At 37.7% G+C, this 26452-nt stretch overlaps 1 protein-coding gene across 1 annotated transcript in view; it reads right to left on the bottom strand.

Annotated features, from left to right (window-relative positions):
* LOC102967794 (ceruloplasmin) overlaps window positions 1-26090 on the bottom strand; it is a 29619-nt gene extending 3529 nt beyond the window's left edge. The window contains exons 1-19 of the mRNA XM_042998355.1: window positions 25936-26090; window positions 24575-24825; window positions 22930-23142; window positions 22260-22430; window positions 21198-21434; window positions 18788-18809; window positions 18382-18543; window positions 16451-16581; window positions 15950-16094; window positions 15504-15511; window positions 15232-15443; window positions 13408-13558; window positions 12568-12780; window positions 11246-11453; window positions 10317-10450; window positions 8573-8701; window positions 6616-6722; window positions 5476-5677; window positions 2808-2947 (exon numbers count right to left, since the gene is read on the bottom strand). Coding sequence (XP_042854289.1) covers window positions 2808-2947; window positions 5476-5677; window positions 6616-6722; window positions 8573-8701; window positions 10317-10450; window positions 11246-11453; window positions 12568-12780; window positions 13408-13558; window positions 15232-15443; window positions 15504-15511; window positions 15950-16094; window positions 16451-16581; window positions 18382-18543; window positions 18788-18809; window positions 21198-21434; window positions 22260-22430; window positions 22930-23142; window positions 24575-24825; window positions 25936-26090 — 2991 coding nt within the window. The remainder of the gene's footprint in view (window positions 1-2807; window positions 2948-5475; window positions 5678-6615; window positions 6723-8572; window positions 8702-10316; window positions 10451-11245; window positions 11454-12567; window positions 12781-13407; window positions 13559-15231; window positions 15444-15503; window positions 15512-15949; window positions 16095-16450; window positions 16582-18381; window positions 18544-18787; window positions 18810-21197; window positions 21435-22259; window positions 22431-22929; window positions 23143-24574; window positions 24826-25935) is intronic.
* Between the last annotated feature and the right edge of the window lie 362 nt (window positions 26091-26452).

Raw genomic sequence — 26452 nt, 5'->3', positions numbered from 1 at the left:
TTGCTAATCCTTCATTTCATTCCCTTATAAAATGGTGACAAAATAGTCCCTATCTCTGAAGGTTGGATGAGCAATCCATGCAAAGAACTAAGCATAGTATTTGGCACATAAGAAGCACTTAATAAAGGTTAGCTTTAATTATCATTAGAGGAATGTTACCATAAATTGCACTTAATTTGATGCCTTATGGTACGATCATTTGTGTAGAGCTAGCCCCTGAAAGCTAACTCTTTGATTTCCTCTTATCCACACAACACTCGGCATGGTTTTAGAAATGTCAGAGGCATTTGCTGAACTGAACTGATCTGAACATCAAATGTACTGTAAAAAAAAACTATAGCCAAAGCTTAAATCTCTCTCTTTTGTTCTAATTTTTAAAGTGTCTAACATAAACAGTTATGAATAACAACCCTAATACCTAGGCTTTTCCTTCAAAAATATGGGGAATGTAGATGGAAGTACAGGAAGGTCATGATTGTTGAGCCTGGGTGGTGGGTAAAGGAATTCATTATATTATTCTGTCTACTTTGTCATATAAAATCCCCCAGAATAAAAAAAAAAATAGCTTTAAAGCAAAACAAATAGGTTCGAGAGGAATACATTTGTTCATTAAAGGACAGAAAAGAAAGCAGCACACCAATAAAGCTTTGTGCAAATCAAGTCAAGCGCATTCATTCAATTAGTCTAACAGGCCCTGAGCAATAAAGAAACCACAAACATAATACACATCTGGAATCCAGAAAAGCTTTATCTGAAACTTTTATCGATGCCAAAAAATGGACTGTGTTATGCCAAGTGGCTAGACTAAATGTTTCTGGTGTCAAATGCATAATTAGCCCTCAATTGTGCATTAATATTTATCTAAGAGATAAGGATGAAGAGCTAAAGAAAATTCTCCCTAAGCAAATACATGACACTGACTTGGACACTGCAAAGGGGAAGGGTAAAACTCAAAATGTAATAAATTAGAGAAATGGCCAGGCAAAAGTGGTCAGTAAAGAAATAATTGTAAAGAGGATGACTTGTGGGGTGGGAGAAAGCAATTCTGACAGAGATATAAAGAGACTAAGACTACACAAAGTAGAAAAAGATGGAGATAATTATAAAAAAACAAGTTACCATAAAGTCAATTATCACCTAATTCCACATTTTTATTTTCTTAACAAATGCCGAAGGAATGATAGATGTAGTTACCATTTGTAACTCCCACTGTAAAATTCGATTCCAGCAAGAATCATCAATGAATCCTTCTTAAAGGTACAAGGTGAAATACAGTTGGAGAATAAAATATGTAAAAAAATTCACTTCACAGATTACTTATTAATTACAAGAGGAAGGTGATACTCTTATTTTTTAATGTTTATTTTTGAGACAGAAAGAGAGAAAGACAGAGTGTGAGTGGGGGAGGGGAAGAGAGAGAGGGAGACAGAGAACCCGAAGCAGACTCCAGGCTCTGAGCTGTCAGCGCAGAGCCTGATGCAGGGCTCAAACCCATGAACTGTGAGATCATGACCTGAGCTGAGTTCAGATGCTTAACCAACGGAGATACCCATGCCCCAAGATAATACTTTTAAAATGGAGAGAAAGGGTAGGCATCACCATAATAAAGTTATCAAAAAAGCCTCATCAGTGTCAGCACCTATTGACATCATGCACCTCCTGATGTGATGCCCGGGAAGCACATAATATCACATACGCAGTGTCCATGTCTAGAATGTTTAACATGGATCCAATTATGAGGAAACCCTCAGACCAAGGTAGAATATGGGACATTTTATAAAACTGGCCTGGACCCTCCAAAAATGAAATGGCATGAAGGATTGAGAAAAAAAAATAAAGGTCTCTTCTTTTAGGAAAGATAAGACAATGACAACCAAATGCTATGTATAAATAATTAGATCCTGGTTTAAAAAAAAAAAAAAGTTATAAAGGCCATATTGGGGACTATTGGGGATATTTGAATGGACCATATGTTAGCTTATATTACTGAATTAATGTTAACATTGGAGGCGTGATAGTGTTATTGTGGTGGGGCAGAGATTCTCCTTAGTATTAGGACGCATATGGCTTTAGTATTTAGGGGTGAAGAGTCGTGATGTTTGCAATTTACCTTAGTGAAGGAATGATAGATGTAGAAAGTTACCATTTGTAACTCCCACTGTAAAATTTGATTCCAGCAAGAATCATCAATGAATCCTTCTTAAAGCTACAAGGTGAAATATGGTTGGAGAATAAAATATGTAAAAAAAAAAAAAGTCACTTCACACATTACTTATTAATTACAAGAGGAAAGTGATACTTTTATTTTTTAATGTTTATTTTTGAGAGAGAAAGAGAGAAAGACAAAGTGTGAGTGGGGGAGGGGAAGAGAGAGAGGGAAACAGAATCTGAAGCAAGCTCTGAAGTTTGGTTCAGAAAACTAAGAGAGAGAGAGAGAAAATGTGATAAGATGTGTATGAGTGTTCAAAGTGTTTTTCTTTTATGTTACTGAGGGTTTGAAAAAAAAGTTGGGATATAAAGGGTGAAACTAAAGGTGATTATAGAAGTCTTATTTATCTAACAAGTGACACCAGATTAGAGTAATAAAGGCACGTCATGCATTCACAAGCATTTATTGAGTGTTCGTAGGGCACAAAGAGCTGAATGTATAATTATTTACATGCACCTGATATAGTATAGATTGTAGATATTGAATTTCAGTTCTGGCTTAGTCATTTCCTTTCTAGTCCTGTTATCCTGCTATGCTGCCCCAATGACTACTTTACCAGACACCACAATAATTAAACGAAGCTGTCCAGGATTCTTACCGTGTATTCAAAGCTGTGGCCATGAAAGTGAACCGTGTGCAGGTCAAATTCACTCCCCATGCCAATCAGATACCAGTTCACTTCATCCCCAACATGGAACGTCAGACCTTGGTTGTTTCCATACATTCTTCCATTAATTGCTGTGGAGGGACACAATTTATTATATTCAACAAAGGTTTTAAATAATGTAGGCTTCTTTTAAAAACACCTCATAGAAGTATCACGGATGTTTTCAGAGGCCATGAGGATTTTAAAGTCAGCCTAAGGAAGCTGTTAAATGTGACCAAGCCATCCATTCATGGATAAGTCTAACTCTAGAGTTTTCCTTGCCTGAAGAAATGAGGCATTGACTTTGCTTTAACATAATTAGGTTGAACTAGAATATTTCACAACTAAGAATACTTGAATTGATGGATACTTAAAGATGTCTACATATTTAAAGTATATTTAAGATGATCACAAGATGCTTTGAAGTTGAGTGTGTTCCTCTTTAACTGCTCCAAGTCAGACTTTTGTGATCTGTCACTGGTATGACTAGAATGTCCATTGACTGAGGTCCAGGCCTTTCATCTTTCCCTCTGTCTAATCCTCTATAGGTGTGGTTTCCAAAGGGTAATAGGAAGAAAATATTGATCTAGTTATATGTGTTTTATAAATATATCCTCCTTTTTTACCCTTCTATTTTGTGTTCATCTTTTGAAATGCCAAAAATGCATTAATACAAAGGTACAAATACATAATTTATAACCACATATCTATGGAGGTTGGGTTCTAATCCTTTTAGCTGATGGAGGGATATTCTAGAAACAACTAGGAGACTCTGCTTTAGACAGTGCTTCTCAGACTTTAATGTGTATGTGGCCTGGCCTATCTTGTTGAAATTCAGATTATGATTTACTAGGTCTGTTTAGCTTGAAATTCTGCATTTCTAACAAGCTCCCAAGTGATGCTGATGCTGCTATTCCATGGACTATACCTGGAACACACACTCCTAGCTGACTGCCAGAGCTGTCCCTGTGGTACACAACTATTTCTGTTGTTCCCTCACTCAGTGCCCTTGCTGCCTTTAGCACAGTGGTTCTTAAGAGGATTTTGTCCTGCAGGGAACATTTGGCAATGCCTGGGGACATTTTGTGTTGCACAACTTGCAGGAAGGTGTTACTGGCTTCCCAGGGGCAAAGGGTATGGATGCTGCTAAACATCTCACGATACACAGGAGAGCACCCCCAATAGTTATCAGACCGAAAATATGAATAGTGGCAAGCTTGAGAAACCCCAGTTTAGATGGAGTCTAAATTCTTAACAGGCTATTCAAGGTCTTGCACAATCCTGTTGGCTTTCTCTTTTCTTTCTTTCTTAGTTCCTATTCTTCCATCTACATGGAATGTCATTCCCCTGCTTTTCTACTCAACAGACTCCCGTGCATCTTTAAATACTCAACTAGAAAGTCCCCTCCCTTTCATGAAGCCTTTCTTCCAAATTGGAATTTAAAACACAGCACTGTGTTTATATTTCTGTTTCAGCATCCCCCCAAGGTCAGCCTTGCGTTGTAACAATGCACAAGTCTGCTGCCCCTGTGCTGTGAACAACTTGAGAGAAGATGCCTCATCTTATGGGCCTTTGTATCTCCTTAGCACTCAGTAGGGAACTCCAAGCCCTCTATGAGGCTTATTAAATGATTATGGGTAGCAAGGATGCAGTCCTTGGGTTAATTTTAAATTTTCTATATATATTTGGGGTCGGGGGGATGAAGAAATTGAAAAAGATCACATTTGGGTTTGCCTTACTTGAAGATCCCTTATCTAGTCACACCCCCTAGTTTCCTCAGGTGGAAGGACTGGGACCAGAAGTCTGAGTATGACTGTGATTGAGATTGTGTATGTGCTTTTTATTTGAATAACTATCTCATTGCTATGATTCTAGATGGGAGGGAAGACATAAACTGGACATGCCTAATCATAACCAAACTATAGAAGAATTTTGGTTGATGAGCGTGGGGTGTTTGAAAGTTCTGCCTGGTGGGAAAATCAGGTGGGGCCATGTGCTCTCCAGTGTGCCTCAAGCCCCACCTCTACCTGTGTTCATCCCAGTAAAATACTTAGAAATGTGGGTAGTAAAGCCCTTCAGAAATTATAACTGGTATTCTTGGTTTTACATCACCCACCCACATGGCTCCAGAGGCACTGGAATTTACCACACTGTTAAGTCTACAGCCCTTAGGCCAGATCCAGCCCACTCACTGCCTGTTTTTCTATGGCCCATGAGTAATAGGTTTAAAGTTCTAAATGGTTGAAAACAAAAACAAAAAAGAGTATTTCCTGACATGGGAAAATTATATGAAATACAAATTTCAGTGTCCATAAATGAAGTTTTGTTGGCTCATAGCCACATCCATTTATTGACATCCTGTCTACGGGTAACTCTGTGCTCCATGGCAGAGTAGAAAATAGCTTATGGTAGAGACTGTACAGTTTCCAAGCTTAAATTCTTTACTATCTGGCCGTTTCTGAAAAATAGTTTGCCAACCCCTGGTCCACATGATCTGCACAACAGCTCTACGTGACTATCTTCTCTGAGGTGCTGAGTTTGACAAATGTGAACCTTCATTTGTTCCTTTGTGGAAAACAACCTATGGACCACAGATGATGAGTCAGTGAGTGGACATTACCGTGCATTTGGTTGCTGAGGTAAAAAGTTTCATCATTCCTGTCTACTTTGTTTGGTTCTGAAGAATAGGTATTGATGTTTTCTTCAAAGTACCAGGATCTGTTCTCGTCAAAAATCATGAAGTGGAGAACACGGTGAACTAAGGTGGCATTGGCGTTTTTGCGACATACTATCAAAGGACCTACCAGTCCACTGTTAAGATCCTGAAGAGGGAAAGCAAGATTATTAACTGTGCCCAGAACTAAAAATTTCCCCCAACCAGTGAAACAAGTAGAATCAAAGGTTAGTTCTAGTGAGGTCAGATGCTGAGTTTTTAGTTATTAGGATTCTAAGCCTGAGAGTAAAGAGTAAAATGTTTGACATGTTAAATCCTTGATTAAGGAAAAATTATCATCCCACTCATTCGAGTTGAAGTCTAAAGAGAATAGCTAACTCCTAAAAGGGATTTCAGACACATTCCTCAGTGGATTTAGCTCTATTTTTGAAATTTTAATTAAAAAAAAACAAAACCCAGAGCTTTGATTTTAATTAGAATTTCTTGGCATTGGAGTTGGTTGGCAGTATAAAGGTCTTAGATCCTTTCTCCTGTGATGCCTCTGCCCCCACAGCTGCTTTCAGCTGGGAGCCTTGGTTTGTTTATACTCATTTTGGTTTTGGGTTGAATGTCTGCGTAGATTCTTGTGCAAGGCAGAGAGAGGGCCAAAATAACTAAAAGTTTGGAGAGGAAACTTTTGTTGTTGTTGTTAAATGCAAATAAACTGAACTCCAGAGTTGATGGTTTTAAAAATATATATATGTGTATGTGTCTATTTCTCATTAAATCAGAGAATTTTAAATTCCATACTTTGTCTTCTGTAATCCAAATCCTAGCCAATGAAACAAAGAGGAGGATATTATTATATTTTCAGCTCACAGTGGCATTTCGGAAAGTATCACGAATCTAAGTAATCATAATGCAATGATTTTGCTCGTGAAAAATGCAAACCTATGTAGAATAAAAGCTGAGCAGCATTTAGGTTACTTAAAAAGAAAGATTACAAAGAACTAATATTTTTTTTTAACACAATTAAATTCCTTCTTTCTTCCATTATAATTTCTAAGAGGAGATAGGAGGAAAAGCACGACCTGATTTAAAGTTTACCTTAACCACATCCACAGTTGAATAGTAAAACCAAGGTATGCACTCAAAGTCTTCTGAGGCAGGACCAGCTCTTTCAGGAATCTGCCAAATGTATGTTTGGATCTCTCCTAAAACAGACAAATACGGTGTATATAAACAGAATCTTTTAAAGCATATGTTTTTATGGGAACCCAGATAATGAGCAAACCCTAAAGCCATACAAATATTAGGCAGTGTAGTCCTAGTTTTCTACTCCTGGATTTACTGTTTTTTTTGGTCTTAGCCAATGTGTTTACACTTTCTGAGCTTCTGTTTTCTCATGCACATAAAATGGGAATTTAGGGATTAGACAAGATGGTGCAAAATGAAGCCATTGGTGTTGCATTACTTGGGCCACAGGGTGAAGTTGATGTAACCATCACTGCTAGCCATTTCGTTCTCAGGGTTACTGAAGCAAAACCTTATAGTGATTTTGTCATTGAAAAACGGCAGTCATTAAATATCTAACTCATTCATTCTGCAAATATTTACTACAGTGAAGATAACTTGGGGTTTGAAATGTGACGAACTTGTTTTGAATTCCAGCTCTGATCCTTCCAATTTATAGATCAAATGTGGCTCTTCCCTGCTCCCAAAGCATTTGCATTAGCCCTACTGACTCTGAATCCTATATTCTTGCCTATTTCAGCAAAGTTCTTTTGGACCTCTCTTCCCACCCCTGCCCCTTGTTGAATGATCTTGCATCTGCCACTTCCAGAGGCTTAAATTAATTTTCCCAAGCACATCCACTCCTATCCCTAGCCTCCCTGCTTCCAAATTGTTAACAATCAATCTACTTAGTACCAACCCTCCCCTTCCAAAGCACCACACAGTGCCTGGGCACAGCAGGTACTCATAAGTGTTTGTGGAAAGTAGGTAATGTGATCCTTCTCTGACTAATGAGAAGAGTGCTGACTTGCGAACTCCCTTAATAGGAGATTCATGTTGACACCACTATGGGATCATCTCTTTTTTAAAATCGAAAGGGAATATTCCACCTCCCATCAAAATCTGTCTTTCATCCCTCTGTCCCACATGTCTTCCCTTTCTGAATTTGGCTCTTTAGGTGATATCTTCAATTCCCAGAATTACTTGTTCTGGTGGGCAAATATGGTAGACGCTCCAGATGCCCCACTCAGATCCCCTTTAAGAATGAAGGAACGTTTGCTCCATAGGCTGTCTACCCCCTTCAGGATAGCCTTGGGGGAAGAGAGCCACCTCACCCAACCTTGCATGCAATGACAGATGCAGGGACAGAAAGGCCCAGTTTTCTCACCCTACCTCAGGACAGCTGAATGCCACCCTATCTTCAGAACTTCTGGGTTGGCTGTGATTTCTTTTGAAGCTGCATCTCTGCCTAACCTCTCCCCCTACCCAATTCTGTTTCCTTCTCTTTCTCTCCATTGCCTTTGATCCCAAGAGCACTATCTGAACACAAATTTTCATTTCAGAGTCTGCTCCTTGGGCATTTATATTAAAAAGCATTTGTTTTTGTATGAGGCATATGGAATGACATGCTGTATAGTGATGATGCCATAGAAACGTTAGCACATGAGGTTCATTACTTCCTCTTAGTGGTTCAATTCTCTCCCTTGCCCCCTCCTTCACACACTACATCTTATATTCAACTCCTACTTTAGCACTTGAATTGGAGAGGTGGAGCATAGAAAGAGAATACCTGGCAGCTAGACTGGTGGAGAGCTGGGAAGGAAGGTGGTTCTAGGACAGAATTGTGTAAACTGGGGAGTTTTGCCCATGGCACCCATCCTGGAAGCCAACTCAAGACTTGTGAAAGGAACTTGCTCCTAAACTCTTTTAGAATCTTGTTACTAGTTCACTGGTCTCTCTCATCTAGAACTACACCAGTATTTAAGAAAGAACATTAGCATATAGTCCTGCATAAAAGCTTTGAAACTGTTCTTTCTCCCAAAGCAGTTACCTGGCTGTGTTGGAACAACAGTGGAATAGTTTGTTTTCACTCCATGAGCATGAATTGAATATGGTCTTGAGGCTTCATTTTTAAAGATAATTCGGAGTTTTTGACCAGGAGTGAGAAATATTATAGGACCTAGGGAATATAAAAAGGAAAATGTTATAATGTTACAATAAATTGTTATTTATTTTAAATTATGAGTCATCTGTCCCCTTAAGTATTTATACAGTGACTTATTTTTATCCTTTTTCCTTAACACGCAGCCAAATAAAACACACTTTCAACAAACGGATCATTGCTGATTTATGAAACATGTTTTTGCCTGGAAAATTTAAGTCTCTAGAAAACTTATTTTGGTGAGCATCAGTTAATGTCTACAAAAACACACAATTTAGAAGTGAAATCTTTTATATTCTTTCTTGACCAACCTTATCATTGAAACCTTTTATTCTTTCCCCCTTTAGTGGAGAATTAGGAGGAGCTGGAAGGCCTTTTTATTGACCAAGGGTGATTTTTTTTCTCACAGACTGAAGATCCCTTCATTGTACTCTCTCTCCCTTCCATCCAGGTCAAGAACTGGAGGTAAAAAATTTCTTTTAAATCTTCTTTCTATTTAGAGCAGATTATATCAGTGACTAAAAATTCTGGTTTTGAGATGAACTAAGCAGTAAGAATTCTCTTCAAACTTGTGCTATAATTACTGAATCAGAGCCCTGAAGATACCTGGTGGACACTAGATGGTACCTAGGGACATCCTTTCTTTGTCCCCATGGCCATCCCACTTTCTCAAACACTATGCTTGTTTTCTCTTTTCCATAAAGTTTTTTCCTTTTTTGTATAAATAATAATGGAATCTAGAGGGTCACATTATGTTATTTATCTTGATGCACTCAGCCAGAATCCTAGTGAAAACTAACGACCTGCTATTACTAAAGATAGGAGCCCACCCAATAGCAGTAGGAACTGGATAGCATAGACCTCTTTCTTGGGGTCACAAAGAGGGAAGTTCATGAGGCCAATGAGGAGCCAAGAACAGTAATAGTTTCTATAACTGCATGTAAATCCATCTTCTCAGGGTCCCACACCAGAAAATAGCCTCCAATAGACAGTCACACAGATATCAAGACCCAAATAAAATTTGGGCATATGGAAATGCCATGTGACTTTTGGAAATACTGTGCAACATATGGAAATGTCTTTGGACATATGAAAACATCATGTGACCTCTGGAAATGCTGTGTGACTTTGGGAGATATTACATGTACATGCATTGGGATGACTTATAATTTCCTTAGCTTACCTGTCAAGGGTAGAAGAAAGGGCTGTAATTTTCCTCACTCTTGGACAGAAGATGAAACTAAATATTAACACTTCAAGTGTTTAAGTTAAACACTTAAACAAAGAGGTCCCTTCCTCACTATTGTAGGGCTTCTGGGCTTCAGTTTAGTATCAGTGAAATGATCCCTAATGCTACTTATAAGGTCTCTCTAGAATTCTTGGGTTCTCAGGGTAAGAAGTCAGGTAATCTGAAACTGACCACATTAATTTTCTATGGGTCTCTTCATTTTCTGTGAAACAGCACTTGAATCAATTTGCTTGATTAAAAAACTGCCTATCAACAAATTAAAGTTTGAATTATAGGCACTTTCCTCTGTAATGGTGGAGGTTGACAATATCCTCACATTTGCAACAGTCTCTAGTGGCTGAAGACAAGAAGAAAAACCTGAAGACCAATCTTATGTGTCAATACCTAGTATATCCAGATGTTTTTCATCTTCACTTCTTTTTGTTTGATTCGTAAATGTGATATCATCATACTGACGGTATATGACTTTCTTGTATTTGGACCCAAGATATATTTTATCCAAATATATGTTTGTTTTGCTTTATGGAAATAGAAACAAAAACAAAAAACACACAAAGCTAGTTAATTTAACCATTAAATTAGACAAATTCTCATGTGGAAGGACTCCTTATTGAAATAGCACAACTGATTAATGTCTAGAGGCTACTTTATCATGGAAAGTAATTCTCCTTAAAAAAAAAAAAAATTGCCTCTGGTAAGGTTGTTGGTTATTCACTCTGTACTTCAAAAGATATTTTCAGGATGAAATTTTAGTTTTGATAAATGAATAAATAGTGTAAGTGAAAGAGAAAGAAATCAAATTTTACACACACACACACACACACACACACATACAAAATGAGAGTCTTCAGTTTGAGGTTCCCAAAAGAAGAGAGATTGACAGAAACAAATGAAGACAAAAAGAAAATCTGCCAAAGGTTAAATGTAGTTGAAGTTACGTTTATGACACCTCAATGTGGTGAGATTGGATGGTAACACGCCTGAGGAAGATTGGAAGCAAGAAGTGAAAAGAAAGACAGGAAGAAACAGAGCATAGAAAGAAGTAAGTGATGCAGATATTTAGGAGGACTTGAAGCCACTTATAATTGAAGGAATGACACACGGATAGTCTGTGAAGTTATTTGCAGTGGAACACATCCTAAGCACATGCATGCCTCACACATACCACGCACACACGCCTGTCACACACATGCACGCCATACGCACAAGGCACACCAGATAAACACAAGGCGTGCACACACACGCACACGTGTGAGACAGAAAAAGTAAGACTGGGGGACTCCAGAATGAACCCTTCCGGGTTCGGGCCATACTTCTCTCCTTGTAAATGCTGCAGTTGTTTCTCCCACTTCCTGCTGGGAGAATAATCCCACTCGGTTTCCTCGGCTGCGATATAAATGGTTTTCTCTTCCTCATACTGTGTTTGATCAGGGTTTGCCTCCGAACACTGCCTCACGTGGTATTTATGTTTCATGCCTCCTAGATAGTGCTCTGTTGTCATGCAAACCACATTAAAAGTTCCTAGAGGCAAGTAAGAAATGAGTGGGTAAAGCGCTGGGTTCAGATTTCTCTGTGAAGTCATCTATAGGATATAGACCCCCAAACGTAATACAGTAAAACAGTCCACTTATTTGTTTTCCATTAATTTCACAGATACTTATTTATCTTGATGCCAGGCATAGTTCTAAACATCAATGAACAAAACAGTTAAAAATCCTTGTCCTTAGGGTTTATTTTGCTGGGAGGGTGGTAAGCAATAAACACAGCAGGTAACTCTGATGGAGTTGGAAGCTGATAAGAGCTATGGATTAAAGAAGAAGGCAGAACAGTGTAAAGAGGAATGAGAATCCTGGGTGAGGCAGAGAGGGGCAGGGGGCAGCTCAAGAGTGAAATTAGCATTATTCTATAGGATGATCAAGGGTCGGCCCTGACACCCCTAACAACTTTCTGATATGGGGTGACTTTTAAAAAATTTTGGGGGGCGCCTGGGTGGCTCGGTCGGTTGAGCGTCCGACTTCGGCTCAGGTCATGATCTCGCGGTCCGTGAGTTCGAGCCCCGCGTTGGGCTCTGTGCTGACAGCTCAGAGCCTGGAGCCTGCTTCAGATTCTGTGTCTCCCTCTCTCTGACCCTCCCCCATTCATGCTCTGTCTCTCTCTGTCTCAAAAATAAACGAAAAAAAATATTATTAAAAAAAAATTTTTTTTTGCCATCAACAATCAACCTCACTGAAGTGAAAACATTTCCCTACAGAGCAAAGGCAGAGAGAAGACAGGAACAGAAGGGAGGCCTGGGAAACAAATGCACAGAAGAGTAAGAAATGGAGAATAGAATAGAATGAAAACAAGTTCAAATTCTTCAAGGCATCTTCATTGCTTTTGAGGAGTGTGGGTTGATTTTGAGGAGTGAGGAGTCTGGTGCCCAAGAAGAGAAAACTGAGAGGGGTGAAGGCTATTTTTATGTCCTGGAAAATGATATACTACTGCTCCTATAAATTAAATGGAGCAGGGGAAAGGTTTTTTAAGCATTTTGTATACGTTCATTTTTTTCTGTACAAACAATATTCACTTCATGTAAAGACACTGTTTTTCAAAATTTGGACATGTTTCTGTCTGAAAGAGAATATCCACTACTTACCTAAGGAATCTGGTGTCATAGAAAGTGTCTGGGAAATGTGGGGAAACAGAGGGATGGTGTCATCCCTTGATCCTAAGGAAGTGAAGGTATTTCCTGAAAAATATATTCCATGTAAGTCTTTTTCTGATCCCACACTAAGAACATGCCATGAAATGTTGTCTCCTAAGCACATATCCAGTCCAGGCAGATTTCCGTACATGTATCCATTTATGGCTACAAGACATTTGTGACAAAGAAAAGAATATTTAATTTATTGTAACTTGCCATCTCTTGAAACTCAGTGAAGGACTAATCATAAAGCAGCTCATTCATGTAAGAATCTCAAGATTGAGTTAAACCCCTTCTTTTAGACTTAAGGCAACTAATGCCAAAGAGGCGATTATTTGTCCAGTGTCATTAAGCTAATATTGAGAGCAGTTAAGATCAGAGTCTACGTCTCTAGATTCTAGACCAGTCCTTTCCCCTATACCTGCAGTTTTCAAAAACCAACCAACCAACCAACCAACCAACTAACTAACCAACTCAATAAACACTCCACCCACCTATACCACTAATTTGGCAGTAGAAAAATACATGAATTTTGTCTCACATCTAGTAATAGCTAAACAATATAGTGCACCAAAAAGGCATTGTTAAATATTTAGTCAATTGAATTTAACATAATCATTTTAATAGTTAATATTTTTGTGGGGAAATTAACTTTAAAAGAAACATGAAACATAGTAGCCAAAACTCTGGGGGGAAAATGTTTGTCTCTCTTAAACAATCCATAATCCTTTAGGCTCAATGAAATTAAACAACTCTTAATACATTTGTCTTATAAACTGAATGTTCCCTTACAGTGCATCTGGTTAGACTCTTGGAAGTCTGGATCCTCTTTATCCACATTTTCAGGCTCTGTAGTGAATGTTCTGATATTTTCATCTAAGAGATAGCTTTTATTTTCATCAAATATTGTGGCGAGCAGGTAAAACTCTTTGTCTTTTCCCTTCTGTGGATGAGAATAGAAAAAGGAATAGATGTGAAATATAGTCTATATACAAAGTCTAGTCAAATAGTTGATATGTACATAGGATTTCCTATATAAAGGGATTTGTATACTTCTGAAAAAATCCACTTATGGACATTTTATATAAAGGCATGAATCCCAGTGAATGGATTTATCACAGAACTAAGAAGTCAAGAATTATCTACAGCTATTTGCATTTAAAGCTTTTTCTCTGAATTTACAAGGCCCTACATCTGAACTTCATAAAATTAAACTGTGTGATCATAGATGTGTATAGTGGCTTTTCATGAGATGCTTTGTAGAAAGTAAGTAAAATATTTTCAATTCTGAAACGTCTGAATTCTTAGCATTTATGAAGAAGTTTATGAAGTTTATGAAGAAGTCTGCATTCTTAGCATTTATGAAGAAATTAAATTTGTACACATATTTATATTTTTGTATAAATAGAAAAATTATATGTACGGTAAGAATTATGAGACTTGAAACACTTTCATTATGTGGATGCCTATTAATATATAGTCTCATTTTTAAGTAAAATATACATTCAATTATACATATATTTATTTGGAGGGATTTATTAGGCTTTATTACCTTATAAATTATGAGAAGATAATACAATAAAAAATGCAGAAAAATGCAAAAAAGAAATTGGATATTAGTTCACTTTGAGTGAGGAACAAGGGAAATTCATTCTTCAAGCATTTATTGAGCACCTCCTACAATGTCAGAGAGGGGCTGTGGTTGTTCCAAAAAAATTAATAAAACCTTGTTATGATTTCAAGAAAGTTATAGTCTAGTGGGACAGAAATTCCAGTAAACATAATTGCATAGATAAGTGTTCCAACAGAAACATACACAAGGAACTATGGTAACCTGCAGAAACCACATTAGTTAGTGAATATTGTGTGAAGGGCAGGAAGAGACCTTCAGAGTTTTAAAAATGTCTCCAGTTTCAGCAGGTAAAAGAAGAGGGCAAAATCAAAGAGATGTGAATTAGACTCTCTTCCCCAGGAACTAGCAAGCTAATTTTGCAGTGGAGCCAGAATTGTGTGTGCAGGTGGCAGGGAAGGAGGCATGGATTTGGAGGGATCAACAGGGCCTCGTATGTTGACTTCTGAGGCAACAAACTATAAAATGATTTTTCGTGTGGAGACTGCTATAGCTGGATTTGGAAGGAAGGGTTGTGGAGCTAATTTGAAGCAGAATGAGAGTGGAAACAGGAGTCAGGAGGTTAAAGAAATTCAGAAAGAGGAGATGGTGCCTCAAAAAAGCAGGGGTATTGGGAGTTTGGTGACTAATACTGAAGGTGAGAAAGGAGTTGTTGATGGAAGTCCTGGGCTGGGTGATGTCATTAACTAAGAGACAGAGTAGAGGAAAAAAGGCTGATTTACAGGAGAGAGGGGCAGGTAGTGGTTGTCCAGAGTGAGATAAAGAGTTAAAACAGTCAAGTGGAATTAGAGGTATCTGGAACATGGTAGGGTGGGTGTTCATTGGGCAGGGGAAGATACAGGTCTGGAGTTAAGAAAAGGATAGAATTGGGAGAATCAGCACACAGAAGAAATTGAAACTGTTGATTGCCACATTGCTTTTCCCCTGCAGTTCTGTCTCAGGCAACCTCTCACCAAGGCATATCCAGACATAGTTCCATGACTCACCTGTTTGCCGTCCTCTCCGAGACTTCCATTTCTGCACACAACAAGAGGCCCTACAAGGCCAGTGTTGATGTCTATTGTCATATTTACTGAGGAATAGTATAACCAAGTCAGGCAGTTGGGATCCACGGAGGTAGGACCTACATCTCTTGGAACTTCCCATGTATAGACAAATGTCATGCCAGGATTTACATGTGAGGAGGGTGGAGGGATACCTAGTAAGAAATAAATATTTGTGAAATAGGACCTAACACCAGAAGGACCCTGGTCTAGACTGTGAGATCTCTGTGAGCAAAGACTGTATCTTGCTCACCTCATAGCACCTTGGGTGGCAGTTGAAAGGTGTTAGGGATGGATTACTGCCATAATAAGGACACAGAGCTGTTATGATGTGAAAAGTGGGCTCATAATGATTTTAGGAAAATTTTTCTTTTCTTTTTGTCTTATTTTTCAAATTTACTTGAGAGAGAGTGCGCGTGCACACGCACTTGTGTGAGTGAGCAGAGGGGCAGAGAGAGAGAGAGAGAGAGAGAGAGAGAGAATCCCAAGCAGGCTCCATGCTCAGTGCAGAGCCTGCTGCGGGGCTCAATCTCATGACCCTAGCAGAAATCAAAAGTTCGAGGCTCAACCAACTGAGGCACCCAGGTGCCCAGGAGGAGTTTTATTTTCCAAATGACATTCTACTGCAGTATGGCTTGCTTGGACCTCCCTTGAGCTATACTTACCTCCTCCAGGTGTTTCGTAGAATGAGCCCTCGTTGCTCTTGTTGTAACGTAGTCCATGAGGATGAATGCTGAGTGGCAGGGAAGCATTGTTATAAAATGTGATCTTGATGGTCTGTCCCACTTCTGCCTTAATGACAGGGCCTAGAAACCAACAGAATTAGTAGTTGTTCTCGGTTTTCACAAACACAATTGTCAGGTATGTTACTTGAGTAAGTTTCTTTTAGGAACAAATTAAAGAGATGATGTCATGAACCAGAAACGCTTCCAACTTCAAGAGCTCTAGATGATGCAGGGTGTTTTTAGAAAGTCACTTTGGATCATATGAATATATTAATCTTATTGGATGTATAGAAATAAAAGACTATAGTTTAGAATTGGTGAATCAGAATGTATTGTTTTCATAAGGTTATAAGATGACAGCTAAAATTTCTATTTTGATTGCACAGAATATGTACAAACAGTGTTTATAACTCTGCAAACTATGAATAGAATTTTACCAAGGATTCCAAGGTGCCTTTCTCTTGCCTTCTGTGTTCGGAAGGAAGCATCTGTGTATTCACGGTAAACTATTTTTTTGTAAGATCCTCCAATTCTGGTTGGGCTTTTTTCAAAATATACCTGGGATTCACTGTGCAGAGAAAATAGATACACAAAGAACTTTCAAATTAACAGTGATCATGTGAAAAGAAAGTAAGAATCTACATATATCTGGTTTAAAGTACTTGCAATTTATTTATAAAAGCAACACATGTTAATTTTAGAAAATTTGAAAAATGAGAAGAAATACGATGAAAATTTTAAAAATCTTCATAATCCCATTATCTACATATAATCACTGTCAACATTTTCCATGGATTTCTTTTCAGCCTTTTATCTATGCATGGGTATTTTTGTCTACCTGGTAGTTCACACTTTCTACTGGAATAAAAGACATTCTTTTTCAGTCAGGTAGTAACAAACACTACTTTTTAAACAACTATGTGCAGAGATGCTAGAATATTAAGATGAGAGATGTCATTCTTATTTTTAAACGTTATTATGATAAAATTAAGTTGGGTCCCCTGAGAAAAAGTATTCCCTAGCAGTGAAGTAGTGACTTGTCATACTAAGACATCAGAGAATTTCATAGCCAGGACGATCAAGCAAGCTGAAAAAAGAAAAAAAAAAAAAAAAAAGAAAGAAAGAAATCTACTAATTCATACCTATTTTAGTTAATATACAATGAGAGTTGGACCTAACTCTGAATCTAATTTTTTCTCTAAGCCCAGATATCTTTCTAACAATTAATATAAAATTTCCATTACACGGATTGAGTAATTTGTTGATGAGCATTTAAGATGTAACAAAAAATATTCACTTGATATAACATTCTTAGTTTTCTCAAATTTTCTGTAAGCAAGTTGGAGAAAAATAAATATAATAGGAAATATTTCTTGGTGGTTTTAGAACTTGATATTTTCTGACATATAACTCATTCAACAGACCAGAAGGGTTAAAACTCCTATAATCTTTGGGGTGCCTAGGTGGTTCAGTTGGTTGAGCATCCAACCTCAGCTCAGGTCATGATCTCATGGTTCATGAGTTTGAGCCCCACATCAGGTTCTGTGCTGACAGCTCAGAGCCTGGAATCTGCTTCAGATTCTGTGTCTCCCTCTTTCTCTGCCCCACTCCTGCTCATGTTCTGTCACTCTGTCTCTCAAAAATGAGCAAACATTAAAAAATTTTTTTTAAATAAATAAAACTCCTGTAATCTTTGAATTGGTAAATATAAAAGTCAGAAAGACTTTTTGTGTACTTTTAAATGCTGATGCCACAGTAATGTATTTTGGTCTTAGTTTGGGTCATTAAAAAAGCAACTGGTAATATAGTCTTAGGTGTTATTAAATAAAAAATATTTATAAAATGTGACTTAAGAATGTCACAGGAAAGAATTTTTAAAAAATAATTTAAAAAAGAATTTCATTTCTTCTTTTAATTAAGAAATTAAATTCTTAATTTTAAAAGAATTAAAAAAAATAATTTCACAGGAAATTATTTAATTATGCCTTTAGACCTTAGCAAGAAAGTATAAATTACACATGGCAACTTTTTGAATCTTTGTAAAATTGTTATTGATGACATTATCCACTATGTCTCATAATTATACATAATAAATCTATTTTAAAATTTAGTGCTAAGAAAAAACAATGAGCAAGTATGTTTTACTTTGCACTGGCTGTCAAGGCACAGGTAAAATAGAGAACTATTTTGTGTAGTAGTGATCCTTCGACTCAATATTTTCTAATTACCCATATAATTATTTGTCTACTTTTATTTTATCAGTACCTTTTTATTATAAGTTACTTAAATCCTTTTTAAGAGTAGCTGGTTATGAAAAAGTTCAATTATCTTTATTTAATCATAAATATTTTAATCCCTGAATGATTACCTTCCAGCGGCTGTTAAATTTTTTTTAGTGAAGAGATTTATACCAGATGGAGCATAGTTCCAAACAATTTCTTCAGCAGCAATATAGTAACGTATAATACGTGTCCCAGTAACATCTATTGAAGGTTTGTGGCAATTTGTTACATTGAAAAAGGCCTGCATGCTATCTGAAAAACAGTAAACCCAAGTAGAGAATGTTATTAAAACATTTTTCTTATTCCATATATATTTTGTATTTTAGTCAATAATATTGCAACGTCTCCTTTTTTGAGAAACTCAAAGCATTTTACTTCCAGACTCTGTGTAAAAACCTAAAATGTATGAAGCAAGTACAAAAAGCAGGATACCAAGATGAATGTTAGAGGAACATATATTACCAAGGAATAATAACCACCATTGGACCAAACCCTAGAAGAAGATGGGACCTGTGTACCAGGAAGAATTTGAGAGTCTATTTGGCCAAAAACATCTTTCCTCATGGGTATAAAATTACTACCATCAGTCACGAATGAATTAGTTGATTTATTGGATTAACTAGTTGGCAGACAGAAAGAAAATCAAGGCAGGAACATTTCCATGAAGGCATCAGTCTTGTGCTTTGATTTCAGAGCACTGTCAGTGGCAGTGTAAATTAGGGTAACTTTTTGGAAGGCAATCTGACAGAATTTGTTGAAATTAAACACCTTCCAGTATATAATTTCACTTATTGGTAGTCAACTAAGAAAAATATTTGCATATACATAAAAAGATACAAATAAAATGTGTAAATTATAAAATTGGTGATAAGCCAAAAAAGTGGAAGCAATTCAAATGCCAATCAGTAGGTAAATGGTTAAACAATTCAGGATACATTCCCAGTATGGAAAACTATACAACAATTTAAAAGAACAAGTTAGATGTATGGGGAACGCCATAGAAAAAATTTCAAGAAATGTCATAGAAAAGATTGCAAATAGTAGAAAATTATATGCAATATGAACTATTTATGTCAAACAAAACACAAAATATAGCTATGTATTTTTGTTTCTACATGTTCACATACATTATGTGAAAATGCATAGGAAACAGGTTTCCAAGTATTCGTACCCAGGGTGTAATGTCTGGGAGGGACAAGGATGGTGATGGGAGGGTTGGACTAACGGTGTGTTCTTAGACACTCTAAAGACAAAAAACACAACATTTGATTTATTTGCTAATTTTTGTGGTCTAAACACTCCCACTGTGGGCAGTCTGAAGTTACCAAGAGTTTACCATTTGGCTGACTTAACTCTCAGCCCTCTTGAGCTAGCACAAGCTGGCCCACATACATCACATTAGACTTTCACTCTTTCTGCCTGCTGTCTCCCACCTAATCCTCGCCCCACCTCTTTCCTTCCCCTTTCTGTCCTTCCTTTCTTTCCAGCAAAAGTCTACCCATGTATCCTGTAATTACTAACAACATAAAGTAAAATTTTAAATAAATTTTAAACACTTTTAAAAGAGTGGAGGTAAATTTTTAAAACCACAAACAATTCTAGGACTCAGAAAGAGATTGATTAAACACACGAAAAGCTATAGAGTCAATCAAGTCAGACAAGGAACTCTAAGAAATTTCTTCAATTGTGCTTAGGGCCAACCCTATTTTTTCAGCAGAGTTGAGGGCCAGACCTGACTTGAAGACACCGTCTGCAAAGTAAATAACTAGGAAGAGTGGGGCTGAGTGTACATTTTCACCTGAAAATGATATTCCTTTCTAAGTGAGAAACTTTTTTTTAAATTTCTTAAAACTTTCATTTATTTTTGAGAAACAGAGAGATAGAGTGTGAGCCAGGGAGGGGCATCAAGAGTGAGAGACACAGAATCTGAAGCAGCCTCCAGGCTCCGAGCTGTCAGCAGAGCCAGAGCCCGATGTGGGGCTCAAACTCACGAACTGTGAGATCATGACCTGAGCTGAGATCACATGCTCAAACAACTGAGCCACCCAGGTGCCCCTCTAAGTGAGAAACTTCTAATCATTAAAGTCGATCCTTGAGTTATGGGAACTTCATGGGGTTCTCTTTCCCATAGCCCTAGGAAGGCCACAGCATATAACAAATCCTGATAAATACTTGCTGTATACTTCTTTAAGTAATTAATTGAAGCATGATGCTAACCAAAGGATGAGACTTAGAAAAAGATGGGTTTTGATCAGAGAAGTAAACCCCATTTTTGTACAAAAAAAGAAAAGTGAAATTCTTCAGTTCTAATAACAACGATGTTTTTTGATTGAAAGGTAAAACAAAACATTTGCAAGATTATGTGTACAGTTTGATCCTATTTAAGAATAGAAAAGATTAATAACATCATAACTGGCCATCGTGTTATTCAATGGAGACTGTGAATGAAGAGGTAAATAAATGAAAATACGTAGGTTTCCTGAGTTCTGGGTTAGAATCATTTGATCCTACATAATTCCTGGCAATTCTTCTTATAGGGTTTTGTGCAAGTGTTTTAACTTCTTGAAACTTGTTTTCTCAACTAAAAAACAAACAGACAAATGGTAATATGTGCTATGACATTCAGGCTTTTCATAAGGCTCACCAACGAATAAATACAAAACTTTTTTTTTTTGTAAAAACAAAACATCCTAGTATATCTAAAAGGGTTCCTTTTTATGGAGTTAAGTGTCAGACACCTGGGTTCCAGTTCTAATCCCTTTACCGACTTTCCAAAAGGCAATGCCATCACCTCCCTAGAAATCAGTTTCTCCATTTGGAAGATAAGGCATTCGTGGTGGGTTGTAATCTTGAAAGTTCTCTGAACCTATATTACATAAAGGTAATAAATCCCTACCATATATCTGGCATCCCAGCTTCCATACTCCAGGGCCCTTGGCCACCATGAAGGCATCTTCCAGTGAGGCAGGGAAGACGGTGATGGTGTCCTTCCTGTGATTCCGAGATATCAGAGTTTGTCCGTGCAGATAGAGGGGGTGTGTGTCCAGCACACCACCCATGCCAACAATATACCACTTGACCCTGTCCTCTGAGCACATGGTGAGATTGGGCAGATTTCCATACATGTATCCGTTTATTGCTGAAAACCAACATATACTTTATTTTACTTTATCTATTTTTAAGTAAACTCTACTCCCAATTCAGGGCTCAAACTCACGACCCCGATTATCAAGAGTCACGTGCTCTACCAACTAAGCCAAGAAAACAAACGTGCCTTGATCTATCACACGTGGTAGATCAGGACCACATGCTGTACATTCTGCGCATTTCCTCATATTACACAAACCTCACCATGTCAGCATTCTTCTCACGCATAATCTACCAGAGGATTTGATTTATGTTTCACACACAAAGAGGCTATCAATATCTATATATCTATATATATCTATATAATCAGAAGTGTTAGAAGCACAGAGATTAGAGGAAAGAGGAGGAAGGTAAGCTGGAAGGCAGAGAGTAGAGCTGAGGAGAAAAGAATAGAAAGAAGCTAAGTCCCAGAAGGAAGAGAACAAGGATAGAGGTGACTGGGATAACGAGAGCATCTTTTTTGAAAAATCCTATGTAGAAACACATTTTCGTAAAATATCTGGTCAGTTATGTTTTTGTTCTTCCATAATATTTCATTACCTTAAAATTACATCCTTCCTATGTATTTCCCATGCACTTTTGATCAATATCAGACTATAGAAAACATATGCACCTACCTAACTTTATGTGCTACGACACTTTGCAAACCAGCAGGACTTACTAGACGACTCTTGCATATCAACCAGTGTGCCCTGGGCGAAAAACTGGAAAATGTAGACTCAACCACACAAACTTGAACAAAAGGAAATCACTAAATAGAACCACAGAAGTTAGAATTACAGTATATTATGAATAAGGAAGTTTTCTTTAATCTTACAGTGCATCTGATTGCTCTCCTGGAAGCCAGGATCACTAGTATTTACTTTGCCGGATTCAGTATACTTCTTAATGTTTTCATCGATATACCAGCTACTGTTTTCATTAGTTATAGATAACATCAAAACATAAGACCTGTCGATATTTTTTTCGGTGTCTCCATCCAGTGTGCCTGAAACATAAAGAACAACAAAACTTGCTTTTTGCAATAATTATTTTTGCTGCGAGATAAACTGGTGATTCTAACTGATTCAACTTAAAATATAAAAGTAAAATCTTGCACATCTACAGACAGAACCGTAAGGAGCAAAGCATGCAAGGAATAGGCAGACAACTTCTCATCTTCCTACTTTCTTGCACTCTGCTGATTCAACATATTTCTGTAGGAGAAAGGGGTCATTTTGTGAAAAGGTGGCACCAAGTGAAGTTTACCGGGTTTGACTACCATCTAGTGACCAACTTGCGTCACTGAACTTGAACTGAGGCCTCGGACTCACCATCGCCATCTAGTGCTCAGAGTCTGAGAGAGCAACTTTACTTTCTCGACTGGAGAATCAAGGTCAAAGCAGGAAAAGGGAGCTCATTTGATAGAAAAATTCCACTAGGAGAGCGAGGGAGAGCCCGCTTATTCTGGTTCTATTGCTACAATGAGATTTGAAAAAATATGTTACCTCTTTTACAAGTCAGAATTGGTCCAATAAGACCGGAAGCCACATCTTTTGGAGTGTCTACATGGGAGTGGTAAATCCGTGTCACACAGTTACTGTCATTGGGGCCAGGCCCCTGTTTTTCTTCTACATACCACTTGTAAGTATATTGTGCCCCTGGCTCCAGGCGATCATCTTCCTTTTGCCATCCTGTAGTATTATCAGGATAGAGAGCACCTAGAAAACATAATCTGCACTGTGGTCACAATAACTATTGGGCAGCACTGTTTTGAATGTGACTCATGCTTCTCTGTTAAGCCATAAATGTATGTTAATTTGCATTTTTAGAATCAAGTGAGCATTTCTCCCCTCCTCTTTCCTGCTTCCTGTCTCTTCTTCTTTAACTGGCATCCACCTGAATGTCCGGCTTGTCCAGTTTCTAGACTAAAGTGGAATGAGGCAAGCAGCATGATTGCATACCATTATCACCATTATTATGAATTCCAGAAATATTTACTGTGCATCTACTATATGCCTAGACCTTTGATACAGAAGTCTGGGCTCCTGAGTTGCCTTCCCTATTCTCTTCACTGCAAATTAGACTTGGGACCCCAGGCATCGAGAGGCATCCATGTGTCCTCCAAGCAGTCCACTAGAGTGCAAAAGTGGCCCTTTGCATAGCTTACGTTACCCTGAGCTATCACCCCAGTTCTGAATCTGGAGGCTTTCTCTTCTTTCTTTCTTCTTTTCCTAGAATTTTGCCTCAGATCTTTCTCTCTTGAGGCTGGAGCCCTCATAACTATGAATAAAATTCCTCCATTCAATAGAAGATTTGGAAGCATGGTCAACCGCTCACACATTTACCCATCTTTCAAGACCCTCCTTTCTCCTCGCTGAACACAAAACCTTCTTTGTTGGCTTTTTCTTCCCTTCCTTTTTCCAGCACCATTAGGCAACTGTGAGTGTTGATGTTTGGGAGACAAGATACTGTCTGGAAAAAAATCATTGCTCTTGATGCTGATGTTTTCAAGAGGCTAATCCTCATCCATGAGGAAGTGAAGTGAGGTGGGGGTAGAATAGTATTTCTGCTAACCTAACATTTTCTCATGAGTGTCTCCTACCCAAAAAAAAAAAAAAAATTGAACATGACCCATGCTTTCTCCATTAAGCCATGAATATAGTTAGTTTGTGTTATTATTACTAGTGAAAAGTAAAAAGTATGTTTTCTTTCCCAGGAATTGCAGAAGAGTAGTCACTTATTCAAGATGAGAAAATGAAAAAGGATTGTCTTGGATATAAACATCAGGGGCCCCTGGGTGGCTCAGTCAGTTAAGCGTCCGACTTCAGCTCAGGTCATGATCTCACGGTTCGTGAGTTCGAGCCCTGCATCAGGCTGTGTGCTGACAGCTGAGAACTTGGAGCCTGTTTGGATTCTGTGTCTCCCTCTCCGTCTGCCCCTCCCCAACTGTTCCTCCCCAACTTGTGCTCTGTTTCTCTCTCAAAAAATGAATAAACATTAAAAAAAAATTTTTTAAAGACATCAAAAGTAAGAGTCTGCATTCATCCCAAATGACTACTAGTTGATAATTACCCTGCTTTCCCTGATGTGATGGGCTCATACTTTCCATAAACAACAACTCAGAAATATAAGGTAAGAGAATCTACTTACCTTCATTTTCTTTAGTGTAGCTGAGTCCATGAGGATGGAAACTATAGATTCTTGAAGCAAAATTTTTTACATGTACATAAATGAAGTCTCCAGTCTCTGCCTTAATTATTGGACCTAAAAATCCCAACCAGGATGGTTTTTCAATGATCGTTTGAAATGTGTCATTAGTATACTGAAAATACAAAGCCTTTTTATAAACAGATCCTATCCTGTTTGGGCCTCGTTGTAGATATACATAGGACTGAAACTCTCTGTAAAAAATAAAGAAACAAAAAGCAAGAACTTTAACATATTTTGACAGGAAAGAAAAAATGTTAAATCAACTCAAACTAGAAGTAAGAAGATTTGCAGTCTGATTTTGATAGACAAAATTCAAGACACTAGAGAAAATGCTAAGGGAGTTTAAAAAAAAAAAAAGGTACTGTAGGCAAGGAGAATGTTTGGAGTATGTGATGAAGAGATCAAATACAAATACAAATATACATGGCATTTTGGTTTGCAGGACTTAACAAATTTTTTGTACTAAGCCACAAGAAGGTTTCTAACCTCACTTGAAGGGTAATTTAGATCTCGAGCATTAGATCAATTCTTATGACTTAGAATTATTTACATGTTTAAATGGATTTGTATATTTGTTGGTAGACTTAGGGTCATTTTGCCAACAAACATGGTAAATCAGAACCCCGTCCATAACCTCTAGATTTCTTCCTCCCAATTATTTGAAAAGAGAAATCAAGAAGACAGCTGCAATTTTTACAATCTCCATCACACCCTCCATATCAGAAGAAAAAATGTTGTTTCGTATCTTGAGCACCACACAAAGTTGATGATAATCACAGAATTAGAGATGATCCCTGAAATAATGTTCCATGATGGCAAGAGTGGTGACAATTCTAAAAGGAATAATTTTGGAGTGCCTGGGTGGCTCAGTCAGTTGAGCGTCTGACTTCGGCTCAGGTCATGATCTCACGGCTTGTGGGTTTGGCCTCGTGTTGGGCACTGTGCTGACAGCTCAGAGCCTGGAGCCTGCTTCAGATTCTGTGTCTCCCTCTCTCTCTGCCCCTCCCCTGCTCATGCTCTCTCTCTGTCTCTCAAAAATAAGTAAAGGTTAAAAAAATTTTTAAAGGAATGATTTCTGATTTCTATCAATATCTGTCTTCCGTGCTATGCTTAGCTAAATAAATAAATAAATGCAAAAACAGAAAACAAACAAACAAAGGAACAAAAGGAAGTGGTTCTAATAACAAATGTGCCCTTAAAGGGTCAATCATGGGAAATTTTTCATCAGCATTTTATCAGTGAATAACAATTATCAACTTTTGTTTCTGATAGCAACTTTTCCCTGCAAAGGTATTACTTACTGATCTTCTGAAAAAGGCTTCCCATTGAGCATATTTTTACCAGTAGGAGCATAGTTCCAAGTGGTTTCTTTGATGCCTATGCTGTAGTGCCTATCTTTTGCCCAACCTGGAGAACTAACAGAAAACAGAAACATTAATGGTAAAAGGGCCTTCATTTTGAAGCCCTAAGCCTGGAGAGGCTAAATGAGTGATGCCTGCCTTTCTTTTATAATCCAGGCTTTCTTCCTTTATTTGTATCCATTTACATAAATCAGGGTTGCATAAGAGTCCATCATGTGTTTCATCTACACATACGTCATTTTGGTTCTAAATGCATTTAGTTTTCATTAGTCAGGCTGGGTGAAATGTTGCACAACCAATAGAGAACACTGATTCTTCGCCAGTATTAGAGCTTGCTTGAATTACTGGGTACATAGGCTACCCAGATCATCTATCATCCCGGGACAATTATTATCTACTCCTAAATTACTGGAATTGTCTGCAGTTTACTCTCCAGCCTCCACTTTCCCACTGTTCC

The sequence above is a fragment of the Panthera tigris genome, chromosome C2, assembly GCF_018350195.1.
Source record: "Panthera tigris isolate Pti1 chromosome C2, P.tigris_Pti1_mat1.1, whole genome shotgun sequence".
Taxonomy (NCBI): Eukaryota; Metazoa; Chordata; class Mammalia; order Carnivora; family Felidae; genus Panthera; species Panthera tigris.
The sequence above is the reverse complement of the archived record's forward strand: the minus strand, read 5'-3'. Positions and strand labels throughout refer to the sequence as shown.